At 34.2% G+C, this 24,238-nt stretch overlaps 1 protein-coding gene across 4 annotated transcripts in view; it reads right to left on the bottom strand.

The window, feature by feature from the left end:
* Window positions 1–24,238, bottom strand: part of HOMER2 (homer scaffold protein 2) — a 153,417-nt gene that overhangs the window by 12,334 nt on the left and 116,845 nt on the right. For 3 of the 4 annotated variants that reach the window (XM_051981195.1, XM_051981198.1, XM_051981199.1), the window contains exons 3-7: window positions 23,992–24,123; window positions 12,396–12,488; window positions 8,349–8,485; window positions 6,239–6,395; window positions 2,313–2,423 (exon numbers count right to left, since the gene is read on the bottom strand). In XM_051981195.1, the coding sequence (XP_051837155.1) occupies window positions 2,313–2,423; window positions 6,239–6,395; window positions 8,349–8,485; window positions 12,396–12,488; window positions 23,992–24,123 (630 nt within the window). The remainder of the gene's footprint in view (window positions 1–2,312; window positions 2,424–6,238; window positions 6,396–8,348; window positions 8,486–12,395; window positions 12,489–23,991; window positions 24,124–24,238) is intronic. The other variant, XM_051981196.1, reaches the window with a different exon arrangement.

Genomic DNA, 24,238 nt, shown 5'->3' with positions numbered 1-24,238 from the left:
ATTGGTACCTTTCCTATAACTTACCCCTAAACAGTTACCTAGAATACTATGAGAATAAGTGATAGTTTAGAGTCATAGAACCAGTAAATGTCAGTGGAGGGGCTTGAAAATTCAGGCCTTCCAGGCTCTGAGGCTGGGTATCCATTCACCACATTATATTGTCTCTGAATGTGCTGTTATCTACATTTACTATAGAAGCAATCTTGACAGTGGGTAACAACAGAAAACAAGAAAAGCGATATCTATTGCTTCACTATTCAATTTATTTTCCTGCTCATATGATTTTTTTTTTTTAATGTGGACACCTTTCTATTTAAAGAAACAAAAAGCATTCTCTGTTTTAGGTACTCATGTAATGGTATTTTATAGTAGGCATTATTATAAATCCATCTCAGTATCCTAATTTTATTCAATTTGATAAATCAAGTAATATACACATATTTATTTGCTGAGGCAATTGAAGTTAAGTGACTTGCCCAGGGGCACATAGCTAGGAAATGTTAAGTGTCTGAGACCAGATTTGAACTCAAGTCCTCCTGACTTCAGGGCTGGTGCTTTATCCACTGCACCACCTAGCTGCCTCAACTAATAAATATTTACTGAACTTCTCCTGTGGATAAATCTCAATGTGTTTATGTTTCTTAATGGAAACAATATCACTGCACAGGTTATTTTCTGATGAGCTCAGATTTTCAAAAGGTTTTGTACACAAGACAGGGGAGGAGCGTGGAATCAAGAATGAATAAAATGCTTGGCATGAAACTGTAAGAATGATGTTAAGTGGGCTAATACTCACAAGGAGCTTTGGACAATGTTTAAGAACAATGAAAGGGACTTTTAAAAAATGATGACACGCAACTATGATGAACCTGACTCTTTTCAACAAGGAGGTGATTTGGGCCAATTCCAATAGATTGTGATGGAGAGAGCCACCTTATGGGGACTGAATGTAGAACCCAACATAATATTTTTACCTTTTTTTGTCATTGTTTGTTTGCTTTTTTTTTTTCCTTCTTTTTGATCCGATGTGTGTGTGTGTGTGTGTGTGTGTGTGTGTGTGTGTGTGTGTGTGGGTGTAGCATGATAAATGTGGAAATCTGTTTAGAAGAATTGTACATGTTTAACCCATGTTAGTTACTTGCTGTCTAGGAGAGGGGAGAGGTAGAGAGGGAGGCAGAAAAGTTTTGCAAGGATGAATGCTGAAAACCATCTTCACATGTATTTTGAATATAAAAAGCTATTATAAAAAATGGTGACGAAAAAAAACACAACAAGGAAGGAATAGACTCATGAGTAAGAATTGATGACACAATCTGGTCACCTCTCTTGGCTCCAATTGCTGTCATGGCAGCCTTAGGAATAACCCCAAGACTTCCTGACCTTGGGAATGATATAGTTAGGAATTTCTTTCCTTAGACTATATGTTGCCTTAGTTTACTTTGTACAGTTAGGATAATGAGTCCAAAAGATTGCTGCTGTCAGATAACAATCTGTAGGCCAGTGATCATGGAGTTTCTGAGACTAATGAGCAACAATACTGGTGCTTAAAGTTAATGCAGTTGCAGAACAAAAGTGGGTGCCTGCCATTTGACTCAGTGATGTTTCAGGCAGCACCCCTTCTTGCTCTCTGCCCAGGGCACGATGGATACTGCCCCTGTACACAAAGTCTGAACCAAACAACTTCTCAACTCTACTTCAAAACCATCAAAGTAGCATATCAGTGACATGAAGCACTTGGTTTCTCTAACTTTCCCCTATAAATTTACATTCTAACTGTTAGCTAACTTCTTTTGGAATTTAGTTCACTTTAAGTGAAGTCACAATTGTAACAAACTTTCCCTCTTGTCTTAGAGATGGCTCTATGCCTACAAGTTCTTTTAAGATGCTTTGGATCTAGAGCCCCCAAAACCTACTGAATTCCAAAGTCATGATGAATTCTACATTAAAATGCTAAGAGATAAGAATAGAGGAAGTATTCCAGATGTTAAATTTAAAGAAAAAGCCAGATTCTCCACTCTACCTGCCTTTAGAAAAATAGAAAAAGACTGCATACTAAATTGTTTGAGAAACTGATGGCTTTGATTTGACATCTTTTAACTTAATAAAAATTTCAGTAATATCACCACTAATGCTGCACCTTATTCTCAAGTGAAAATTGCTTCTCTAAGAAAGTGAGAGCAACTACCTGGGGCAGCAGGAAGGGGAAGAAAGGATGTCCCTTCTCTTTAAGTCTCCCTGAAGGGCCCTTCATAGTGTAAGACAGAAAACAAATACAACCATGGCAAATATTCTACTGTCCTTCTTATTCTTACCCTCTCCTTGTCTTGAATTTCAGACTCCAAGGCCTCCAATCTCCTGCTCAGCTGTGCATTCCTCTCCTTCTCCTTATTTATTTCATTACATTGTTCTTCCAGTTCTTCAATCTTCAATGAACATTACATAGAAAAGCAAAAATGTTCATTAATTCTTTTTTTCTTTTTAAAAAATTTATTTAAAACTAAAGACAAAATAAGAAAAAACAAAACAGAAAAAGAAAAACATAAAAGGAAAATTAAAAAAAATTATCTTTGCCCAGTAGAACATCAAGAAGGATTCAAAATATTTAATAATAAACTTCCATTTCAAGTAAGCATATGTAATAGAAGTTATATTCGTGACTGCCCATCTTTTTTTTGCTTCCATTCTTTTGTTCTCTGCTATGCACTTTTTACTTTGTTTTTTTTTCTCCTTTTCTCCCCCTTCATCTTCCCCAAGTAGGCTAGAGTTAAGTACAGGTGTACATGAGCGCGTGTGCACATGCACATGCATACACACACACACCGATATACACATACATGTACTTATATGCACACATTCTATATATATATATACATGCACTTACATATATGTAGACATGCATCAAAACCAATATTAATATGCTGAGATGTAATGTAGATCTCTCTTTTTTAAGCTTTTTATTTTTAAAATATATACATGAATAATTTTCAATATTCACCCTTACAAAATTTTGTGTCCTAAATTTTTTCTCTCTTTTCTCCCTGCCCCCTCTCCTAGATGGTAACTAATCCAATTATGTTAAATATGTTAAATATGTGCTCTTCTTTTATACACATTTCCACAAATTGAATTTCTCTCTTGATTGAACCTTTTAAGTTTGACCTCATTAACTCTTGATGCAACATAAAAGATCCCAGGCTCTATTTTTACACACCTTCCCTCATCTTCTGCTCCCCTTCCAACTCCACTTTAAAAAATTAACTAACTCATTTATACCAATCCCCTGTAACTCAGTAGCCTCTATCTGAAACCCCCTATGGAGTCTATCTGTTCCCCTCTGACCTGAAATCTTAGGTAATTATGGCTCAGCTGTAGCATAATTAGTTAGTAACATGTCTTAGTTTAAGGATAATTTGTGTTTCTATTTTCATGCTCCTATTGCAAGCTAGTAAATAATAGTTTTCTTCAAAGATTCAGGCAAAGGCAAGGGTCAATAGCCCACTGGATCCATTTGTTTTTATAATAAAAGATCTTTATAGCAATTTATTCATGCACTAAATACATTTTGTTTCATCCCAAGCCCTATTATAGTACCATGTAACTACACTTCCAGGAAAGGGAGCAATTTCCAAATGGGCAATAATGGCGTTCAACTTTTGAGCATAATAAAGATATTTTCCTATAGATGAGGGGATCTGCTTCTTTGACTCTTCCTTGCAGGGAGTACAGTAAGATTTAAGTGACAAATTCCAAGAAGCTTTCTCCTTCCTAAACCAGTTGAAGACATGTAGCCCAGTCCTTTCTCCCCAGAACTATTACATAAGGAAACACTGAAATAAGAGTGACTATATCTGTTTTCATTTCCATTTAGTCAGATAGCTGAGTGGTTAGGACATCTGGATTGGGAGTCAAGGACAAATAAGTTTGAATCATGCTTCAGACACTTTCTAGCTGTATGACCGTGGGCAAAGCACTTAATATTTCTCAGCCTCCGTTTATTCAATTGTAAAATAAGTATAATAATATCTACCTCAGGGAGTTGTTGTAAGGAATAAATAAAATAACATAAGTAAGGCACTTTGCAATCTAATAAATGTTAATTGAATATCATTTCATATCACATTATACAACATGATGTCTCGTTACGTGATGTAACATCGTATTGTATTATATTAAACCCCAAAGCTATGCCAGTAGAATAGAAATACTGACTGATCCTATCAAGCTGGAAAGGCCTGTTTTTAGACTGATTCTGCTTTTTGAAGCAGCATGGCTAAGTGTGAAAGATCTCTTCATTAGGACAATTTTTTTCCCCACGGCATCTCATAAAGAACAGATATTGAGGAGTTACCACTTTTGTTAGACAGAGTATTCATGTAAATGAAACCACAAATCTATTATAAAGATGAGCCCTAAAATTAATGGATTGTTTCACATGGGTGAGGTTTTCACTTATGGTGAGTCTATTGCTAGTATTATAGAAATGGCAAGAATGAAAACATCTGCCTCATGTGCCACACAAAAACAAATTAATGATCAGGTGCCCACTTGTTTTTTGAAGTTAAGTATGAAGTTAAATTAAATTCTGAGTACCACATAATGCATAAGAGCCAATGAAATTCAATCTCCAGGTCAGTTTGTCCTAAACAGTCAATATCTAAATCCCAAGAGATAAATTAAAATTCATATGCCAAATAGTGCACTGTTGGTAGAACTGTAAATCAGTTCAACTCTTCTCAGAAATAATATGCAATTAGGTGAAAAAAATTACTAAACAGTATACGGAGGTAGCATGGTGAATAGAATGCCAGGCCTGGAAGAGTCATCTTCCCAGGTTCAAATCTGGTCTCAGACACTTAGTAGCTATGTGACCCTGGGCATCCCTGTTTGCTTCAGTTTCTTCATCGGTAAATGGAGAAGAAAATGACAAACCACTGCAGTATCTTTGCCACGAAAACCCCAAATAGGGTCACAGGGTTAGACTCAACTCCAAAACAAATGAACAAATAAAAAAAAGCCTAAATAAAATGTAGGCTACATACTATGGATCTGCTTGTGATCTATGTATCTGTGATAATAAGCCTGTAACTCATTTAGATGCAATTTGACAGATATTATATAACTTGTACCTATAGCTAAAATATCTGCACCTGATAAAATTTGCAGAGATTAACCCCCCCCATCCCTTTTAATAGATGAAGAAAGTAATAGGCCTAAATTTGTCTTTTCTGTGTTATCAAAAAAACAATTAATGGATGACTGCACCAAAAACAGGAAATGGAAAAACGAGAACTCCATTTTCCATGAGGAATATTTATTCATGACTGCCGCAAGTTAATTTCAGCAGATGAAGATGCAGAAGCATCAGAGGGTTCTAGGAGGTTCATGATATTATGGGGAAATAATGAAATATGGGATCCCAATTGTGCTGGAGTATCCCTCATTCCCTGTGCAACAAGAAGATGAACTATCCAGGCTGTGCAAAAGTTAATAAGACTTCAATTATGACCAGAATTTGTGTGACATGTTTGGGGAAAAAAAGCAAACTAAGACACATTTAAGGAGTATAATTAGGCTGCTGAGACTTTGCCTAAGTTTTCCCTATCAGAATCCTGAGTTTGGGTCAGAACTTGAAGTCCAAACTTCTTTTGGAGAAAGGGATGTAAAAGCAGAGGAAAATAAAGATTCAGGGTTGGTCCGAATTAAGTACTTTACTATTTCAGAGCTATTCATCACTTGGGTTTGTCTAGACCTCAATTAATTTCTATAATTCCTACTTTTCCAACTGAATGTAGGATAAAGCAAACAGATATTGTTTATCAATAAAAATCCCTAAAATCTGAATCTATCTATAAGGGTTTAGATCATAGATTACACATTCAACTAATTTTTCTTTCTAAACTGAGAACATTAAATAATTATATATATATATGCATATAATTTTTTAAAAGCCTCAATTCCATAGCTTGTAAGGTAAAGAAAAAAAGAAAGGGGAAACAGTCTAGAGGAAGGAAGTAGGGGAAGAGGACAAAAACTTTTCCTCTAGCCAAATGGAAGGAAAAAAATTCCCCCTAGGCCTATAGTCTTGTAATTCTATTTTCTTTCTTCTTCCTTTCTCTATTTTTCATTGGCCCATATCTTTTATATAGATAGCCTGTGCCCAGCATACAGCAAGCCAAGCATCTCATTCAACTACATAAACTTGCACACAATTCCAGGCAGCCTAAGCAGTCTGACTTACCTTATTTCTGAGACGATCATTCTCATCTCTGCAAATAGAAAACTGCTTTTTCCATTGATCTACACTGGCAGCAGATTCTTGAAGTGCTGCTGTTAGTCTTGCATTGCTTTCTCTCAAAGTTTGCAGCTCAATCTCCCATTTCTTGACATTGGATGCACTGTTATGATGATAAGGTTGAAGGTTAGGTTCAATACTATAGAGACCTCTCATGAGAAATCTAGAGTACAAAGTAGAGTGTATTTTAGAACCTCCATTTCCCCTTCCTACTTAATAAAGCCTGTTTTTCTAAAGAAAAAATCATATTCTCTCCAATATTATACAAGTCCCATTAAAGATAATAAACCATTCTCTGGTCTATATCAAATGTCAACCTAACTCTTCCCCAAAATAAGTGATCACATATAATTAACATTTTAAACTCTTCTCTCATTTGATTGTTCCAAGCTTCACCCTTTTACAATTCTTAATTAATAGATAAAAGAATAGTCTGAGGCTATATGATATATTAGAGACTAACAAATAACAAATAGGAATGTTATTCCTATACATTCTTACAAATTACCTACTGATCCCACTCCACAGGCATCTGCTGTTGGCAATTCCTGACTAGATCCTGAGACTTAGGGGAAAAAAGTCTTCTGTGAAGCAGTAAAAACCTTGAAAGGCTTCTATGAAGTCTTTAAAGTCTAGAAAGGCTTCTGTGATGTACTCACATAATAAGGCAGTCTCACAAGTAAACAATATCAAGGTAAAAACAACACCCTGATTGGAAAACCCCCCGAGTGCTATAGTGAAATGAAGATGTGAGGGCTGAGATGATCCTCTTTAGCCTGCTCTTCCTAGAAATGTCTTCAGCACAAATGAAAGAGAAAGTTCCTTAGATTAAGAAAATCCAACATGGTTTTATCTGGCACATATTCTGTGGCCCAAGACCCTCAATTTTATCATTTGATTTTCCTTTGAGCGCCTTTGAACAGTCATTTGAAAAACTTTCAGTTATGTAACCCCAAAACCTTGTCTTAGAGATGAAAATATTTTTACTACATCAATGTGTTCACTGGGGTTAAAAGAAAGTAAGTTTCACACTAGTAGTCATGATTCCTTTATAATCCTCAGGTTATCTTCTTTATTCTAAACCTTTAAATCTTTAACACTTAAGTTAATCTCCAATGACACCTGTAAGGAGTTTCACCATAAAACTTAATTGTAAGATTTCCGGAAAGAGGTGTCACCAACCTGACAGTTACTCAATGATAGCACTAGCAACTGACCTAAATTTGTCTTCTCTGTGTTATTACCAATTTACTCAACTTTTTCAAAATAATTTTGTATTTTTTCCTTGTGATATAGTCAGCCTCGTGTGTCTGAAGCTATATACTTAAGCTATATACTTTTAACATAATAAGAATCATCAAAACTCATTTAAACAAGTTGAGCTGATTTAAGGAAATGGCTTCACTCATATAAATTCACTTGCTCATTAATCTTGAATGTTGAAGCAAGATTAATTTCAGATATGGAATCATTATATTTCTTCAGTCCAAAATGATTATACACACACACACACACACACACACACACACACGTCCTGAGAACTTATTTATCATTAATAAGGACTGCTGACAATGCAAATCAAGTCAGTCCAGAATCTAAAATAAGAAAGACCTGTCTGAAAAATTATAAAATTACAAGACATTCTATATTGGGTCAGATTCCTGGAGTTGAGTTAGCTCAGTCTAGTGAAGTTACAGGGGCTGGATAGATGCATTTCTTTTCAGTGGAAGAATGCTTATATTTAACTTCCTTTCACTAAAAAGAAAAAGCAGAATCCTTACTTCTTCCTCCAAGAGAAAACTTGTTAGCTTCTGTTAGAATTCCTCTGATGATGTGTGGGCAGAGAGCCAGTGTGGGAGGAAGAAAAATTGGGTGGTTTTCTGTGTAGCATCTTCCATCAGTTCACATAAAAGCTACCTCTAGGTGTCGTATTCAGGTTTCTTTCTTTAATGGTCAACTTACTGAAACATCCTCCTTCCCAATAAAAAGAATGGAAATACCACCAAGGAGAAATTGAACAGCTGGAGAAATCATTTAGAAGTGAAATCATCAGTACCTCTGTGTGAGAGCCAGCTTCAGCTTCTCATTTTCCGATTTCAGATGAGCTTCTGCAGGGCCATGAGATGCCTTTTCATCGTCGGTTCCATTCACACTCGATGCCTGAGTAGAAGATGAGGTTTCACATCCTGATTCCTATAATAGGGGTCACAGAAGTCGCCTAAACTAAACTAATTCACTTTTCTTCCCACTTTTGCAAATGATGGAAAACAAGACGTACACACATGTACACAGGTGCACATGTATACAGACAAAGAGAGAATGGAATGTTTTGTTTCTTGGGAGCAACCACTCTTTCCAGAGTCACAAGTGATGTCAAACCTTGTGCACTAAAGCACTGCTCTTTAATTGATAGGAGGATTCCCTCAGTCCTTCAATAGCTACCCATTTCCTCAGGCTTTACACACACCATTCTAACAAGCTTGCTTTAGTTTTTAGACTCCCCAACAACCTGAAAAGCAGCAAATTAGAAGCATTGTGATTATGTGTCATAATTATAAGACATATAATATAATTATAAGATTAACACATTAATAATTACTAATAATAATTATTAGGCTGGAGACATAATATAAACTCAAAGATTAGGGAATAGCTAACAAACTATGGTAGATGAATGAAATTGATATATCACTGTGTCAGAAGGAATAAAGAACATAAAAGAAATGTAAAGAATATCACCATAGACAACAAAATTAATACATAAAAAAATGGGTCAGCACATAACAAAAGTCAGGGACAACTGACATGCAGTTTGTGTGTTCCACTCATAGCCATGTAATATCAAGAGAATAAAAGGAAGAAAATATTAAGTTTTGGTACTATAGATGTCAATCCTCAGTAAGATTGATTTTCTAGGCAATATAGAAACTAAAGCACATTTGAACTCTAACCAACAGAAAAGAAAAATAACAAAGACCTTCTGCATGTTTTCTGTGCCATCCCCAGTCAAGATGGAGAAAACTGAAAAGATTTCAATAATACTTATACTTTTAGATTTTCAAGTGATAATTGCATTTGGATACTTGAAATTTAAACAACATAAAAGTCAAAGATGTTATCATGGAATGGAGATAATAATATTCAATTTTTAGAAATGATCCCTTTGAGCAATATTGGGAAACATATACAGATCATGGACTATTCTAGGGGCTCAATTCTTTAAGTTTGGAAAACTTAAAGACAACTTCCTAAATGGAGTATGCCACTTTATCAAATTCACCTTCTGAATAAATGTTATTAATAACATCTTTCTTTTTGAATCCAGTGGTCTCCTCTCTGCCCTCACCTCCTCAGTCCTCATTTTTTCAGATATCTATATTTATTTTATATATTTTGATTTATATATACATGTATATATGTATAAAAATACAGTGTGTGTGTGTGTGTGTGTATACACATATTCTGGTTCTGGTTCTTCTCTGTTATTCCTAGCACAGCACAAAACCTGGCAAACAACAAGTACTTAATAAATTCTTGTTGATTGATCTCTCTGTAGCACATGGCACTGTTCACTACTCTTCTTCTTGAATTGAATTGTATTGTATTGTATTAGATCTTAGTTTTCTTCCTAAGCTCTAACACTTTTGATGATTCTTCTTCCTCCCCTCATTCTGTCAGCATATTCTAAGATTTCTCCCCTCTCCTCTACCTACATTCCATCTCTTAGAGGGCCCATTCATTAACCTTAGTCATTTCTTCCACTTTGACTCCGAATTATGGTTTTAATAATGATCTCTTATCACACAATCAGTAGTAGAAATTTAGGCCTTCATTATCTTATTGCCTTGACTACTGCAATAACCTAACTTATTTTCTACCTTCCTTCTTCAACACTGCCTACCATGAAGATTTCCAGCTTAATTTTCCTAAAACACCATTTTCATCCAGTCACTTTCAAGATCAGATGTCTCTAGAAGCTTCCCATGGCCTGTAGAATAAAATCCTTACCATCCAACTGTAAATCCAAGGTCCTCTGATGCCAATCTAACTAACAATCTCTTCAACTGAAGCCTGACCTTCTCCAAAACCTATCTCCTAATCGATTAAGCTTTCCACAACATTCTGGGTTCACTCACAACTACAACATTTTGATAAGATTCCCAACTCTCAGGATAACTTTCTCTTCATCATTATCCAAACAAAATCCACCCCTCATAGTCTAATTCAAGTCTTATACCCTCAATGAGGTCTTCTTTAAGAGCTCTGGCCCACAATGATTTCTTCCCCCTTCTAAACTATTCCACTTACTGTCTCTAACACTAATCATTTCTTGACATTTTAAACTGTTATATTTTCTAACCTTAGTAATAACACAATCTATGAAAGCTAGAAATTGGGACCAACCTTTCCCTTCACCACATCATTTAAAATTTATTTTTGATTCTTCTATAGTATGGATTCTTATTCTTTTTTCTGTATGCCATGGAAATGTCTGGAGGTTTGGTAAAGTCTACAAACCCCTCCGGATCATGTAAAAAGACACAGGATTAAAAAAAGCAACTAGTTATTGAAATAGTTATTAAAATAATTCTAAAAATAAATTTGTGGACTCCACGTTAAGAACCACTGCCCTACAATATCCAGCACAGTGTTCTAGCAGATGTTCCATAAGTATTTTAATGAATAAATAGCAATTCCATTAAGAAAAGAGAATTATTGTCACTTTGCAAATTCTAAATTTATTTTCAAAGATACAGTAACATGGATCTAGGTGAGAAACTTATTTTCACTTTTTCATGTTGACCTAGTTAGAGTCCTTACATTTGCTTTATATTATTGTTAGAAACTTGGAAATATGTTTGTTAAAATCAATATTTATTCATTTTAATACATGCAAAATGCTTAAGGAATTTTGTTTTTACTTTTTTCCTGATGAACAATTTTAAGTTCTGCCATCTGGAGAGATGGAGAGGGGCAAAGATAACCCCTCCCAAATTGATAATTAGCTTATTAAACCTGACTACCCATGTAATGATCTTATCAACTATCAGCTTTAATTTGCTTTGCTAAATAACTACAAAAACAAAAAAAGCATCATTCCATTTTTTCATAACTAGAAAACTAATATAAAATTGTTTTTAATCACAAAATACATGTTTCTAAAACACAGCTTCTAAAAATGAAAGAAATATCCTTAGTTGAGCTGTAAAGAATATGGGTATTAGGATTATACCAAATAAATGATTTTTTAAATGCAATTCATTTGTATTTTACTGTTTAATAAGAGTCTTAGTAATTCAAATAGTTGTTTATGGTAATATGTATGTGTGTATACATATATGTATAAATGCATGTATGCATATATATGTGAATGTATATATGCATATATTAAAAATGTATATATACAAATGTGTGTGAATACCTATACTACCAAATACAAAGTCCTTACTATTATTTAAAAGGATATTAGTTATATGTTAATTCTGAAAAAAAATTTTCTATTAAAAGCATAAACAGGGGTGCTTTTTTCCTGAATCTACTCCAAGTATATATGGCACCGCTTTTCTAAAGCAATGTTCTTCACTCTACTGTTACAGAGGAGCATACTTAATAGATACATATGTCTTGAATTCATATAGTCAATCCACTTGAATAAGGTTGTTATTGGAATAACATGCCAGTCTTTGCATGAAAATGCTAGATTTCCTCTGAACAAAGAGAAACAAATTAGAACAGAACTGAAATCCATCTAAAGCATGAAACTTGTTTACCTTAAACTATGCGGTTTCAGAGAATATTACTGAGTAAAAGACCATTCAAAGAGATTTTCTCCCAGTATAACTGTTTTGAAGTAAAAAGTTTTCTATCAAAATTACATATGGTTTCACTTTCTCTGACATTCAGTTCTGTAAAAAGGTTGGTAAACACCAGGAAAATATTACAGGACAACAAAGTGCAGACAACCTTTACAAACTCTCCATTGTCAATATTTGTTATTGTTGTTTAGGGGTTTTCTGGGGGGAGAGGGGATGTTTTGTCCAAAGCATTCATGAAAGCTAATAACTGATGAAATACAGGTTTGTTTCCTGGATATTTTACTTACTTGAGAATGATTGCTTGAAGTCTCGATTTTCTCTTGAGACTTGTCTCTAGCTAATTTGGCAGCTTCCTTCACTTCCTGGAATTTCTCTGCAAACTGAACATTAATAATGTTTACTGAAGTCATTCCTGGCCCCAAACGTTATTGCTGTTCAGAATCACCATCACCATTATGCATCCTTCTCAAGTCAGCAAATACTGTGTGTGCAAAAAAAAAAAAAAAAAGCAACAGCAAGCTTTTTAGATAATTTTTAGAAAGTCAGGAAAATGTTTCCTAAGAGTGTAGCAGGAGCTTTTGCTAATAAATACTAGAAAACAAAATTACTCAGGCTATGACATCCTTAACATTTAGGAGAAAGATTGGAAATTTAATAAAGATTCATGGGTTATTATCAAAATGCAATGATTAAAAATGATATTGATTGAGATGAAGGTAAAAATTATTTATTAACTGCACAGAAAAATCCGATGTTCCCCAAGGAACAAAGAAAAATCAAATATGTACATAAAGAAGAAGCAGTACAGGCCTGAAGGGCTTTTTTTAAGCATTTCATTTTATTAAATATATCTTTTAGCTACTATTTAAATTATACTTGGAAATAAACCCTTACCTTGGAAATAATGGAAAACATACTTTATGTATTAAAAATATAGACCAAGAAAATGCATTAAGAGCCTAGATTATCTATACAGTAACTAATATTAGCCAGATGGGAGCTAAATTACATTTCAAAATTGCCTGTTTTAAGGTTTTTCTTTTTTAGCAAAAGTTACTTCTTGTTTTTAATCACATAATTATAATTCAGCTTTATTACTTTAATTTCAATCATACAAAGAATATCAGAACAGATGAATCAATATTAACTTTGCATGGAACACAGTCTCAACTCTTAACACTGACATAACTTTCCCTCTTCAGAAAAGTTTTGCTAAATATTGAAAAGTAGGTAAGACCAAGTCTTCATAGGCATTTTTACGGTGAAATATTCCAAAGTTGCCTTTAGGATAGGAATGTTGCATATCTACTAGAAAAAGTTGGTACTTGACCTAAAGGGATTAGAGACAGCAAGGAAGCAAAAAACATTGGAAAATAAGAGCAGGTATTGATTAGCAAGAGGTAAGCCTCTCCACGACCTTAAGCATCCAAAGGAACATCAAATCTACCATTTAAAAAAAAAAAAAAGTGTGCCTGAAAAGGAAGCAACAGCTCCTGAGCAAAAAAGCCAGAAAAAACAAAAACAAAAACCAAAGACTTAATTATTACATCCATTACATCCATTGATTGTCCGTTTCTCACTAAAAGGAGTGTTTTCATTGATATGTGATAGGCTATATAAAGCCAAATTTGAAATCAGATACTTTGATTCCAAGGTGTAGCTAGGTAGCACAATGAATAATCATAGATCTGGATTCAGGAAAACTCATCTTCCAGAGTTCAAATGTGGCTTCAGATACTTACTGTGGAATTCTAGGCAAGTCACTTAACCCTAATTGCCTTGATTTCCTCATCTATAAAATCACCTGAAGAAGGAAATGGTAAATCATTCCAATATCTTTGCTAAGAAAACCCTATATATGGGCATGACTGGAAAAAAAATGACTGGATGATGATGCTGACTCTGATTCCAAATCCAACATTCTGCCACAAACTTCAAGTCGCAACCCTATATGGGGTGATGTAACAATTGATTGAGGGGGAGGGGGGCAATGGTGTTACAAAATTATGATTTGTTATCAGTAAATGTTTGATTTGTATCTCTGTTTAATACATCTATATAACCAAAGTTGCATAAAATTTCTCAGGTGAAAAGGGGTTTTGAGTGGGAAAAGTTTAAGAAACCTTGTTCTACCACACTAGCAGAATAAAACTCAGTATATGAAAATGACCTAAGAAGCCCAAACTTTTTCTAGCTAAAAGATCAACAGGCACTTCTCTCTGGTTCAATGCTCACTGAAAAGACACAAGTTCACTAACATATGAGTTTGGAAAAAGATGGCTTTGGTGATTCAAAATGAGACATGGAATTAGAAGTTGACATGTTGCTGGTAAAAAAGGGGTTAGCAAACGCAAGCTATTAAATAACAGTAGCTTTTAAAAATTGTGTTCAGACATTTTTCAGTCATGTCTAACTCTTTGTGACCCTATTTGGAATTTTTTTTTGCTAAAATACTGGAGTGTTTGCCATTTCTTCCTCCAGCTCATTTTACAGATAAAGAAATGGACAAACAAGGTTAAGCAACTTGCCCAGAGTCACACAGCTAATAAATATCTGAGGCCAGATTTCAACTCAGGTTCTCCAGACTCAAGGGCCAGCACTCAATCCACTGCACCACCTAATTTTGAAGATAATTCATTTCTATTGGGAAAGATAATAAAAGATAAGTAGCAACTAGGAACATTAAGGAAAGCTTCTTGGAGGAGATTACACTCGAGCTGAGCCTTGGGGGTGGGGGACGAGAATGCTAGAGATTACAAGAAGCAAAAGTGAGGAAGGAGAGCACTCAGAAAAGAAGGACAGGCTGTGAAAAATAAGATGAAGGCAAGAAATACATTGTCCTGTATAGAGAAATAGCAATTTGACCAGTACTTAAAGAACATGAAAGAATTAGCCTTAAGCTAGTTGGCCAATGCTTCTAAATGCCAAGCATAGGAGTTTATAGTTGATCATAAAGGCAACCAGGAACTCACTGGAGTTTCTTAAACAAGGAAAGTATCATAGTCAGATTTGAATTGGCAATTTGGCAGCTGTGTGAAAGCTGGATGCAGGGAGACCATTTGGGAAGCTATGAGTCCAAGAGAATTGATGACAAACTATGTGATTGTGGTATAAATGGGAAGAAGAGAACAGATGTGAGAAATATTGAGAAGGTGGAATTAACCAGATTTAGAAACTGATTGAATATTAGAGGATGAGGAATAGAGAATGAAAATCTCCCAGGTGGAGAACCTGGGTGATTAGAACAATGGAGGTATTTTGAACTCTAAGAGAAAAGTTAGAAGGTGTTGGTTGGGGATGGGGATGAGAATATGTTTTGTTTTGGAAATGTTGAGTTTGAGGTGACTGTGATGTCATCCAAGTAGGGATATCAAGGAAATACTAAGAAGATCTTGGGAAAAACTACAGTCTACATGTCCTATCTACACAAATATCACTTTCTAATTTACAGTGTGTGTGCAAGATTTAGAGCAAGTAAATTTTCCCCAAAGATATAAATGTAAATATTTAAAGTCATGATTGATGTTCCTTCTTTATACTCTATCAACTAACAGCACAAATGAGATATAATTCAGTTAAATTAATCAGAAAGTATTTTGATCCACTGTTGTAGGGATACAGAAATCATAAATACATTATGGAAGAGAATTTTGCTTGAGAGGATGTTTCCTCAGAAATTGATCATCATTGTTTCTGTCAGTGTTCTTTGATTTAAGTGGGGCAGACTATGGCCAAAGTACACCAAAATTTCAGTTCTGTTCCAAAAACATGGAAAAATCTGAAGGGTGGGGGAAGGATGGAAGGAAAAGACAAAAAAAAGAAAAAAAAAAACAGTTCATACAATATTCCACACAAGAGAGGAACCAGGAACATAAGGGAAACCAAACATTAAAGTACCCCAACACCTATTCATTGGAAAGACTTTCACATTTTTGGTTTCACAAGTAGAAGGAAGGATAGTTCTGTCAAAGCTTGTATGAGAAGGGAGGAATATTTATGCTTTACCTGAAAGCTTCTTAAACTGTGGGTTGCATAACTGAATGTGGGGGAGTCATAAAATTATGATTTATTATCAGTAAATATTTGAGTTGTGTACCTATTTTATATATTTATAGACTGAATAAAAATTTTTCTGGCGAAAAGGGGTCATGAATGGAAAAAATTTAAGAAGCTCTGCTTTATACTAGAAATTATCTCAGGAGATAAAGTGTCACAGGTTTTTAAAAATGTGCCATAATTAAACAAACAACTATTTCTAAGGATAACAAAACAATACAAAAGTTGCAATGCTCCACTTTTTCAAAACATCACTGTTTGAACTTATCTAGTATCTTTCTACTCTTTGCAGGCAAAGTCCTAGAAAAACTGTCTACTCTCCTTAAATTCATCACTTCCAAACTCTTTGTAATCTGACCTTTTACCTCTTTACTAAAATTTTCTCTAGTTACCAATCACATCAGCTGCAAAGTGTGATCATCTTTTTTTAGTCCTAATTCTTATTGACATTTGCAGCATTTGACAGTGTTTACTATCCTTTTCTATATACTCTTTTCTATACACTTTGTGTGGGTATGAAAATGAATGGGGAAGAAGAGCAGGGGTGGGTGAGGACAGGGGACAGACAGATAATGTTCTTTTGATTCTCTGACCCTTTACATTCTCTTTTGTTGGATCACCATCCATATTATGCCCAATAAGTGTGGGTGTCTTCCAAAGCTATCATGAGTCCTCACCTTTTCTCAACAACTCTCTCAGTGAGTTCATCAATCAATCAACTCACTGAGAGAGTTCATCAATTTCCATAAGTTCAATCATTTCTTTGCCAATCTTCCCCTCCTGAGCTCTAGCCCTGCTACTAGATAATTCTAACTAAATGTTCCATTGGCAGTTCAAACTCAATATATCTCAAACAGAAGTCATTATATTTTCTCCCAAAGCACCTCATTTCTTACTTTCTCTATTTGTTTTGAAAGCACCACTGTCTTTCTGCTCAACCAGATACTCAATATTGGAGTCAATCTCAAATCTAATTAGTTGCTAAGATTTGAGGATTCTACTTCCACAATATTATTTGCATTCTTCTTTTTCTCTTCAATCATACAACTACCAACCTAATTTAGACCTCAACGTCTTTTACCTGGCCTACTATGGGAGTTTCCTAATTGGTCTCTCTGTGTCCAATAACATCAACTATAAAATAAGTTTAATAATAGCACCTACCCCCTGAGGTTGTGAGGATCGAATGAGATATTTGTAAATATCTAAGCATAGTGCCTAGCACATGACTGAAACTTAACAAATGCTCATTCCTTTCTTTTTACCTTCCCTTTCCTCTTTTTCTTCTCTGATTTATCTTCCACAAAACTGCCAAAGTGATATTCCTAAAGCACTGATCTGACCTTTTTGATCAAAAACTTTAGTGGTTCCTTGTTGTCTCTAGAACCAGATACAAACTGACACTTAAAGCCCTTTACAGTATTTTAAATGTAGTCAAATCTCTAACTTTGTTACATGTTATTTCCCTTCAAACATTTTATGTTCTAACCAAACAGTTCTATTTCCTGTTCATTATACAAAACATTCTGTCTCCTAGAAAGAAAGGTATACAAGTATATTCTAGGTAGAGCTGTAAATCAGTACAGCCATGCTGGAAAGCAATTTGGAATTAGGAAAATAAAGTGACTAAAATGCCTTTTAAGCCAGAGATTCTATTGCAAGAAATATACCTCCAAAATCACCGATTTTTTTTTTTTAAGGTCACATATATACCAATATATTTATAGCAAAGAACTGGAAATAAAGTAGATGTCCATCAACTGGGGAAGGCCGAAACAAATTTTAGTACATGAATGAAGCACTAAGTGACAAATGGATAGAGCCTCAGACTTGCAGTAAGAAAGAACTAAGTTCAAATACAGCCTTAGATACTTACTGGCTATGTAATACTGGGCAAATCACTTAACACTGTTTACCTCAGTTTCCTCAACTATAAAATGAGGGAATAATAGAATTTATTTTATGGGAATGTTGTAAAAATCAAACAATATTCCTATTATCCTTTGTAAATTTTAACTATATATTGACTACTATGATGATTGATAAAATAAAATATTACTATGCTATAAAAATAATGAATATAATTAATACAGAGAAGCATGGAGAGACTTAAATGAATCAATGCAAAGTGAAATAAACAGGCAGCAAGAAGATAATAATTATACCAATGAAAATAGAACACAAAATAATAATTTTTAAAATCAATCCAAAAATTATAAAGAACAAGTATGGCCTCAAAGAGATGGGAGTAAAGTAGTCTATAGGTTTGGAATATTGCACATGATCTTTTTTTAATGTAATGAGCAGTTTTGCTGTGTTTTTTTTTTCCTCGTTTTTTAATTCTTTGTCATAGGATAGCTCTCTGGGAGGAAAGAGTGGGAGGAATACAGATACAAATTTAGGTGATATAAAAACAAAATATCTCAATAAAAATTTTTTTAAAGATAGTATCACAAATCCAATCCTACCTCTCTTATGATTTCCACTGAATTGGCACATTTTTATTCATTTTTCCCTGCTTTAACCTATTATATTCCCTGCTCCAGAGATGGAGTACAAGACACACAGAAACATCCTTTCCTTATTACTTTCCATGACCTATGGGTATGGATGTTTTAAAGAACATTCCTGTCATTCTAAATTTACAGAAGGCCAAACAGGAAAAGGTTTAGGAGATGCCCACAGTCCGATGGCTCCACATAGGGTTTCTTGATCAATTTTCATTCATTTCACCATATTATATGATTAGAAGGTTTTTAAAAAAATGAAACAAAAAGTGTTACCTGCTGATTCCATTCCTTTTTCCAAGTTGACTTATTCCTGGAAAGTACTTTTTTCTCCAAAAATTATTAGCTTCCTTCAAAGCTCAATTCTAATATTACTTTTTTTGAAGGTCATTTTTCATCCTCTCCATTTTTAAAAATTATAGCTTTGTTATATTTATTATAGAAATCCTTTCTGGAATTCCAGAACTAAAAGAGCTTTCTGATTAAGTCAATTCCCCTGGCTCCAAATGTGGCCTATCTAATTCAATCCGATAGAAGAGAATTCAATCTGTTTTTTAAAAAGTCCTTCTGGTTGTCACATCAAAACAAATAAATAGATAAACAAATAAATAATCCTTCAAGTTCTTTGTAGCTTAGATTAAACCTATCTGCTTCATACTGTCTTCTATTAAGATGAAGAAAGCAATATTTTATGAGTTGTAATACATTTTAAAGATTTATGAAATATCTATAACAATTCTATGGTTCAGAATGTTCACAGTAAAATCCCCTCCACCCAATCCCAACTACTATGCCATAAACTCTTTCCCATTCACTGATAAATTTTCATTGGTTTAAAGGCTAACAATCTCTGAAAGCAATAATTTGCTGGCATAAAGGACCTCAAGTTTTTAACAGAGTGGCACAAAAGAAACAACTGTGCACTAAGTGTTTCTAAGCACCCACAAATTTGTAAAGGAAATGGATGATCAAACTCTATAACCGGGGTGGGGAAAAAAAAAAAACACTAGACAGAAAGCAAGTTTTTATTTGAGAAACATTATCTTCAAAATTACTGTGCTTCCCACAATAAAAAGAAAGAAAATATTTTACTCCTATTAGTTCCCATTAAAAAGACCGTTCCTTCCTCTCTGTTTTTCCCCTCCCCCAAAAAATATAATAATGGTGAAAGAGAACAACCTTTTTGGCTTTGTACACTTTCTAAAATTACCGGTTTGTATTGTGTATTCTCAAAGATAAATGCATCTGCATTTATTTATTTTTTTAATCCACCCACTTGATTTAATATAACAAACATATTAAGAATGTTCAAAAAACCTGGCATACCAAGGTTTCTGAGCAGAGATATGTCCAAATTCTGGCCCATAAATTGGTTTCAATTAATCTCTGTTAGGTCCAGTTTGTGTATTTAAATTAACTCCATTTACATTCAGTAGCTCTGAGAATATCCCCATGTCTCCTACCTAATTATTATCTGCTGATTCATGACCTAAATACCAAAAACTATCCTTCGAGTATATGCTAACGGCAACAGTAACTACTGGTGAATTAATGACCAAGGCTAAAGTAGAAAACTAACTTAAAATCTAGCCAAACAAATCAATCTCACTTAAAATGCACTAACTAATTCAGGTTCTAGAGGACAGATGATGAAATACATTTCTCTAAGTCTAGCTATCAATGCAAAGTATTATATAGATATAGTCCCTGTATTGATCAATTTTCTATAACTTTTATTTTTTCTTGATTATAGAGAACATTTAATGGAGGTAAGTAGGATAATATTTGGAAATAGCAGTGATTCAAAAAACAAATGATATTTTAAAAAGCTAAAAAATCTTTAGACTTTAGCTTTCTTTCAACTTTCATCTGGAATAAATAAAAATCTAGCCAACATTCAGTGCTTTTCCTACTTCAATATTAACTGAAAAAGTCAGAAAATGAATCAAGATCAATTATGTAGAGAAAGTTCATTAGCGATCGCATAGAAGACAATTATGAAAAGCAAGTGATTTACACTGTTAGCTACTGAGGCCTTTACTCTAACAGTATAATAATAAAAAAATGGAGATCTGCTCATATAGATAAGACTCTATCTAACTATAGCAGCAAGTATAGCATCCCTCTGACCATCTCTAATTATATATCCATAATTCTTACCAAGCTACATGTTTTCAGCTACCTATACCACTAAATCCCTCCAAATAAACATTCTATTTATTCTATGAATTTCTGGTCCATAATAATCAGAAAACAAGTTCGCTTTGGCTGGTGAGCTGAGAATCTGACAGTAAATATTTGGATCAGGTAAAGAAGATGGGCCGGCCATTTCTTGGGATAGAGCAGCTGGCCTTAAATTTTTTCTACTTGAACCTATTTTTGCCTGAGAAATTTTTACGTGACCCTAGGTATGTAGGTACATAAAATAGGTATACAAATCAAACATTTACTAATAATGAATCATAATTTCATGACTCCCCACATTCAATAAATGACCTCATATAGCTATGGTCATGAACCATAGTTTAAAAAGTTGAGGGATAGAGACTAAGACCAGAGAAACTGGTTTATTTTTCTTCTTACTGCTCTAGTAGGCTGAAGAAAACTAAAGAAAAGGGAGAGATCTGACACAGTTAAGTAAACTTTATGCAAACAGAGTAAAAATATAGTGATAAAAATGATAAAATTTAGAAGAGATCTGGGTTCAAATTCTAACTCTGATATATACTAAATGTCTGAACTATTAAGCCTCTGTTACTGCACCAGTAAAATGGGAATAATACCTCTAGTATTTAGCTCAGGGCAGAAAGACAAAAGATTGAGACTATATAAAGCATTTAGTAAATTTCACAATAATACATAAAAAATGTCAACTATTATAAATTATTAGGAAAATTTTCTAGAGCAGCTATATGGTTCAGTGGATAGAGCATTGGCTCTGAAGTTAGGAAGACCTGCTTAAATCTGGCTTCAAATACTTAATACTTCCTAACTGTATGACCTTAAGCAAGTCACTTACCAGTGATAATTTTTTTGCTTTGCAAAAAAAAAAAAAAATCCAAGAAGGCAACATATGTTTTTGATACCACTTCTTTCACTTACTTCTTTTTTCCTTTAACACATATTTTCCCTTTCACCTTCCAAAACTTTTATTTTAACTACCTACTAGGCAACCCACTTGCCTCTGTCATTCACAGCAGAATTCCCATATTCCAAAATTAATTTTTACTTTCTATTCCCCATTAATCACACCCAAAATTCTCATTTTTTCTAGTGTATTGTAGTTCAGTGTCAAGAAAACAAATGCAAAGAATTTCAATGTCTGATAATCAACACTTCCTTTAATCCCTCTCCAAAATCTAGTCTAATTGTCCAAGTTTTAACTAGAAGAGGGAAATACTGTGGAAGTGAAAAGGAAATGGTGTATCTTCCTTTAAATCATGTCATTCAACCTATGTGAGGCAGGTTTTGTAAGAGAAAAGGGAAGAAGGAAAAACAGAGCTTTGTGTTACCTAGCTCCTTTTCTCCTTCAGGGGAACTGCGAATTGTCATTTTTACTCTGCCTTCTCCGTATGCCCCACCCTTGTCCCTAACTTTATCCTTGTATGCTGCAAAATTTAATCTTTGAACCACCAGGAAAAGCAATGAGTGAAGGAAATATAGAACTACTAGTATAGCCTGTAATACACACAGAAGAGGAATGCTGAACTTGGTATCTGGAAGAAATGGAAGAAAAGGCAAATCTTGCCTTTGAAAACAACTTTGACCTTCAGTTTCCTCATCAGCAAAATGGGATAGTAATAATACCTCTGCAGAGGATTGTTATGATGATCAAATGAGATTACATATCACTTTGCATATCTTAAAACTCTCTATAAATATCCATTATATCATTAGAGTAAAGGATATAGGTTCACACTAATCTAAGTGTGTCCAGGGATTTCAGACTATGTCATCATGCCTTGCTCCAAACAATAAATCTATTTTGAACATTTGTGTCTTGGGGCTCCTATTCTGAGGAACAAGTAGTTCTCACTGCTTGAGTCTTCTACCTTGCAAATCCAAAGATATTCGGAGGACCCTCAAACCAATATTCTGCACAGTTCAGTTCCTCCTGTCTTATCCCCAAAATACCTGATTTGGTAATAAAATAGCAATATTAGTGAAAACCATTTGAATCAATGAATTATCATTTATGTATAATAGCCATGCAAGACAGTAACAATTATACATTTATTTCACTATAACAGTAAACTCTGCTTACATAAATCCAGCTTCCTAGTTGTTGCCCATAAGATCATTCAATCACAATTTTAACAAATTAAAGGAAACATTGCCTACTATACTCTATGTATAGTAAACACTTCATCCTGAGCTAGTAGAATTTTTAAAGTGCCTTCTCCAATGGCTCTTCTTAAGCTGAATCAGTACAAACAACATAAAATTTAGGGATGTGGGAGGAAAGTACATGGTTGAAAAGCAAAAATAATTACACCCATTAGTAAGTTACCCAGTAGAGACTAAGAATGGAATTTGCAGAGGGCAATAGCTCCAAAATTACTACAATGGACTAGGATGGCAGTGGAACTAAATTACTTCCCTAAAGCAATTTCTCAACTTCCTTATCCACTGCAAGAAATGTTGATGCCCCTATCATTAATCAGGCAGGTAGAGGTAATTCCATCTCTTTCACCCACTTTGGAAGGTGTAACTGAGATCTAATTTTTAGGACCTTGAAAACTCAAGGCACCAAGCTTTGGAAAACAATGCAGTATTCATGTTTTTGTACTGACAATGAAGGGAAAGGAAACTTTCATTTTGGATGTCAATCTTAAACTTTAGGAAAGAAAGGTCGATAAATTAGGAAAGTAGTTCCACCATGAGACTTCTATGTTGATTCTTAAAGCTAGAAGAGATCTGAAAAATTCATTAAGTCCAATTTTTTACTTTACAGATGAAGGCAGGATAATTTAATCCAGAACATATAATTAGTTAATGGCAGGGATTTGAAGCCAGGGCTCCTGAAATCATTCCAATTCTCTTTTTACCACAGAATTCTAGAATTTTGTTAGGTATGGACAATTTATTTACATTCTGCTTTTCCATCCCCAAGGAACTCCTTACATTAGCAAAGTACATCTAGCTTACAAGCAAACAGTATAGATAGTCTTAAAAGTTATGTCCTGAAATAGAATCATGTTTTTTGACAGGACTTTTACTCAAATATTGTTGACAGCATGAATTAAGTCCTAAACACAGCAACTAAAGTCTAAAAGACTTCACCAAGCACAGTAGCATATTGTAGAAAGAACCAAGCTACCTTTGTCAGCTGTTGCTCAGAAGAAAATCCCAAACCAAACACAGTATTTGCTCTGCTGTCTGCCCACTGGCCAAATTTCTGCGATGTTTTGGTGAAAGTCATATTAGGTGTGATTGTGCTGTTGATGATCACCTGCAGGAAAAAAAGTCCAAAGAGAAAAACTATGTTAGAAACCAAACTCTCTACTTTTAGTAGATTTTTATATTTATAAATATATTTATTTATTTATAAACTGCCTCCTCTGTCT

This window comes from Antechinus flavipes, chromosome 2 (genome assembly GCF_016432865.1).
Source record: "Antechinus flavipes isolate AdamAnt ecotype Samford, QLD, Australia chromosome 2, AdamAnt_v2, whole genome shotgun sequence".
Lineage (NCBI taxonomy): Eukaryota > Metazoa > Chordata > Mammalia > Dasyuromorphia > Dasyuridae > Antechinus > Antechinus flavipes.
This window is presented reverse-complemented; position numbering and strand designations above follow the sequence as displayed.